Source organism: Siphateles boraxobius, unplaced genomic scaffold, assembly GCF_051911475.1.
Source record: "Siphateles boraxobius isolate OS27281-9 unplaced genomic scaffold, OSU_SipBor_1 373, whole genome shotgun sequence".
NCBI classification, from domain to species: Eukaryota; Metazoa; Chordata; class Actinopteri; order Cypriniformes; family Leuciscidae; genus Siphateles; species Siphateles boraxobius.
The window spans coordinates 1-5024 of NW_027509001.1; the positions used below are offsets into that span (position 1 = coordinate 1).

General features: G+C 37.1%; 1 protein-coding gene across 1 annotated transcript; it reads right to left on the reverse strand.

Annotated features, from left to right (window-relative positions):
- Window positions 1-1150: 1150 nt before the first annotated feature.
- On the reverse strand, window positions 1151-4781 carry LOC143703104 (otoraplin-like). The gene is made up of 4 exons (XM_077197243.1): window positions 4414-4781; window positions 3122-3261; window positions 2926-3036; window positions 1151-2833 (listed from the first exon to the last, which is right to left on the reverse strand). The coding sequence occupies exons 1-4, from the start codon at window positions 4541-4543 to the stop codon at window positions 2810-2812; spliced, it is 405 nt and encodes a 134-aa protein (XP_077053358.1). The 5' UTR covers window positions 4544-4781; the 3' UTR covers window positions 1151-2809.
- Between the last annotated feature and the right edge of the window lie 243 nt (window positions 4782-5024).

A 5024-nucleotide genomic window follows, 5' to 3' on the forward strand; every position in this document is an offset into this window, starting at 1 on the left:
GCCAATAGCAAACCACAACCATCCAACCATCCAATCAATTCCCCAGACACAATCAAGCCCCACCCACATTTGTTCTTGTTCCAGAAGCGTTTCACTCGGATATATACGACACAATAGAGGAACAAAAGATGAGCTTTCATGTCGACTTATGACTTTAAGTTTATAAAGTGGAATTTTAAAAATGTTTTTACTCAGTGGACCTCAGTTAAGGTTGTGTAAATAGTCATACATAATACTATAGAAAAAACTTATAGGTGCAACTTTTAAATTCTACATAAGTTGCTGCCTATTCCAGGCAATGCCATTTAGTCAGATCGCTCAATTAATAATCTGTTCAAAATAATCAAATACTTTCTGACTATTTAAAAAATAATAATTTATAAAGCACAACTCATTCAACTCATCATCAATAGCCTACTGAATTTCAAGGACAATTAAAGGTCCACTATGAAAGTCTTCATTCTTTAGCTAGTTTCAGATGCAAAGTAAAATATTTCGATAAAATGTGCAAAGAAAATCTTACTTTAAAAGTCTCTACAACACTGAAACAGCCAGAATATCCATTGATGTCCTCGTCACTTTGATTTCTCTTATCTTGAAGTACGACCAAGGGTCAACTCAAATCTGTAAATTTGCATAAAGTTATGTAATGCTTTAACCAGTGTAAGGGCTGGGGAATTATGACGGTATAACATTGATATAAGTAATCATCCAGATTTAGATCTACCTATATTGTATTTATAGTGTTGTCTAGCAGATAATGCATTCACAGGCTTTGCTTAATGTCAGGGTTCCTCAAATCCACTCCGCCCAAATCAACTAAATCAGGCCAAAACGAAGATCGTTTAACCTATTCTATTACACCCAATAATCAAAATAATGAACTTTTAAAATAGCATCATACGACCCCTTTAAAAGGGGCATGGGCATATTCGTAAAGAATATACATTTTTCTTATGCCAAAGCTCTACAATATTTTACTGGGTAGAAACAAAGTAAAAATATTTTTCAAATATCCTTCTCTTTAATCCTTATCATGAACAACTGGAGAAGTCATGCAAATCCACTGGTTAAAAAGAGTGAGTTCAGATCACTGAAGAACATTATTTCTGGAAGCCGATAAAGCTCCTCTGCCGCCATCTACTGGTTATAGTGGGAATTCATGTCTTTTATTTTTTAAACAAAAGTGTTTCTACAAATTATTATTATTTATTTATTCGCTTGCAAGGAAAGGTCAGCAATGAGACAGTGTGACATCCCGATTCATGTGACAGCATGCTTCATCCTTTATAGTTTTGACTCCCAGAGTGTTATCTTTCTAGGCCAAGGAAAATATTTACCCATAACTGAAATATTGTTCATCATATTGTATCCTTGAGTAGAGGCCCTGCTGTCACGGTCATACATTAGTCACACATTTCTCCCTGTCCAGCCACGTATACAGAGGTCATGCACACACACGTTCTCATTACCATCATGTTTCTGAGATTCTATCAATATAAGAAAATGCAAACATATAGAACATATTACATTTTTTCCACATAAAAATTTGTTTTTTGGTCATCACATTAAAATAAATAACATTTAAATTGTTGGAAAAGTTTTGCGTGTGAATGTTTATTATTTTATTCCAATGTTCTCATTCGCTTCAAGTCTTTATTGCAATCAATAAAACTGGTTTATTGGCAAATTTATAATTAGTAATTTTTAATTATTTAACTTTATATAAAGTAGAAGTGGTTAAATAAGTTTTGGATTCAACACTAACTAGAGCTGGAGGGCCTTGACATGTTGTTGTGGATATTAAAGCTACAATATGTAAGATTTTTGTAATACAATACCCAAAAATCACTTCCACAGTGTGATATATTTCCTGCAGTTGTGTACTAACACTATCCCAAAAGTTCCCCAAGATTTTTAATTTCGGAGAAATTCCCATTTTAAATAATGGCTCGTCCATGTTCACTTGTCGCCTGTGAATGACGTAATCTCCGCGTTATCCCTGGTTTCCGCTCGTACTGCCATAGTAACCATGGCGACAGACGTGGACAACTGCGTTACGTCTAGCGGTATTACGTCTTGCTCACGCTATTGTTGTTTCGTTCAAACATTATGGATCATGGAAAGCAGACTTTGGGACAAATGGAGAAATAAAATGAGGATCAATATCAGCGTGGCGTTTTTGAGATGCCGAGAGCTAGCGTCCGCGGCTAACTTCGACTCAACAGAGTCGAAGTCGCATGAGCTTTATTAGATGAGCTTTATTAGAGCCACTCTTGCATGAGCTTTATTAGACAGGAGAGCAAATGTGCATTCAACTAATCAATATTATATAGCTCAACATGATGAAATGATGGAATATGATCAGTATGTTATGCTAACGTTGATCTAGCTTAGTGCTAGTCTCATACAGACAAACTAACACATAGAATAACATTATAACTTTCAACACACTCAAATGCAGTTTAGATAGTGTAGACCAAGTGAAACAGCTTCACAAGTTTCATTCGTCTAATAAACTGACCGGTGTGAGTAGTAATTCAGCACTTGCGGGTAACGTTAGTTCGGTAGAATGAAATGTTCTTATTCCTTTATATCCGCGGGACTCGCGTGTGGCGCTGAGATCCGCTCTCATTAGCAATCGCGCCCTGCTTCACATCACAGTCATGTTAAAAACATCACTGTATTCACTCATCCATACACATATTAGATCCATCGACATGACGACAAGTTCCATAATCCCGCTTAGCGTCATATACGCCTTTGTCATTGTAAGAGGTTAGCGACGAAAAACATACATATTGCAGCTTTAAGCACAGAAGAAGTCCATGTCCTACAGAGAGAGAGAGTATAATGCATTATCAGAGTAAAAAGTATAATGTAAACTTTATTTTTTTCAATATCAGTGGATTAAATCGTACTTACAGTCGTTGGGATCTCAACAGTTTTCTTCTGAAAAACATGCGTCTCATTGATATAGTTACTGGGGAAATATCCCACGACACCCATCTGGTCTACATAGCGCTCGCCGTAAACCTGCAAACACAAAGATGCATGATTCATGGCCGTCACAGATCAGCTGAGATACATGTGAAGTGGAGAATACATGTTAGAGACGCACACTTCCAGACCAGAAGATTCCCGCTCCCTCGCCAGGCTTGAGTTTGGAAAACACATAAATCTTCTGGCCTCTCCTCAGGTTTATGAATCTGCAGTCTGAAGCCACGTAGTCTTCGAGAGCTTGAGCCACAGAGATAACATCTGAGGCAGAGATATGCCACATACTTATTTAAATACACTGAACAGCTACAGTTTTAGGGCTAGTTATAACACCTGTTATTCTGCGCTATAAAAAAACTGAATATTTCCACCATCATTGACCATACGCACAGAACTTATGACAGAACTTAAATAATATAAGCCGGATGGAAAACCTCTGGTGAAATGTCACTTGTTTGTGTGTCGCTATCTTTGCTTTAATGCTTTAACAGCATTAATAGTGTAATACTTAGATTATATTCAGAATATAGACACTTAAATACTCAGGCCTAGTATTAATTTAGCTATTCCAATGTAAGACGGATAAATTAAATTCGACCATCAGTTTTCACACTTTCGTGTGGAAAAAAAGCGTCAACACTGTAAATTTAGAACAAAATGGGAGTTTTCTCAAGTGAGCTCGTGTTGCAAGCCGTTTTGACTTTTATTCATTCCCAGGAAATTAATTATTGATATCAACAATGACATCATCACTCGCAGAAATATGAATTCTTGACAATTGAAATCAACAATTGAATTTCAACCAGTAAAAACTATCATTTAAGAACTATTCACTGAAAGGTTATTTGGGGAAACAAATGGTTCTTCTGTGTCATTGCTGTGATAAAACGCTTTTCTGAACCTCTATTTTTTAAGAGTATTTCCCGGGAGAGAAAACAACTCTGGGGCAAGTTGTCACAGTAAAACCTGCCCTTGTACAGCAAAATGTGACCTTTTAACACAAATCAGAAACAGAAAAGGTTTTAGACAACAGCGATTAATTAACAGCTGTATGTTGACTTCAAGTACAAATTATTGAAATTATAAACACATTTCGGTAACATTTTACAAGTTCGTCAGTTAGCATTAGTTAACATGAACTAATAACAAACCGCACGTTTACAGCTTTTATTAATCTTTGTTAGTGTTAATTTCAACATTTACTAATACTTTATTAAAATCTCGTTAACATTAGTTAATGCCCTGTGAACTAACATGAACTAACAATGAACAGCTGTATTTTTATTAACTACCGTTGACAAAGATTAACAAACACAGTAAGTATTGCTCATGATTAGTTCATGTTAGTTAATACATTGTTGTTAACTAATAAACCTTATTGTAAAGTATCTTGTCCACTAGTGTTTTACTCACAGGAACAGTGTGTGTCGGCACAGATCTTGAGGTCTGCCAGTTTCTCCACGAGAGCAGTGTGTGTCGTGTGTGTCGTGTGTGTGAGTCCCACACAGATGAAGAGGAGCATCAGGCCGCGGTGTTTGTCCATCTTCAGATACTCAGATCTCTACAGGAGAAACCGCTTCTCACACACACATTCCTCAGTGTTTAGCAGAACTGAGAGACTCGACCAATCAGAGGGAGTCTACACACACACACACACACACACACACACACACACACACACACACACACACACACACACACACACACACACACACACACACACACACACACACACACACACACACACACATTCCTCAGTGTTTAGCAGAACTGAGAGACTCGACCAATCAGAGGGAGTCTACACACACACACACACACACACACACACACACACACATTCCTGCCGCTGGGAAACCTGCTTCCTGAGTCACACACACCAGATAAACACTGCAGTTCATAATCAAACAGTAATGAGAGTCCAGTGTAGTATTACTTTGTAATAACTCAGTATTATACAGCCAAAATAAAATTTAAACCTGCTTTCCGAGTCACACACACACACACCAGATAAACACTGACTCTCA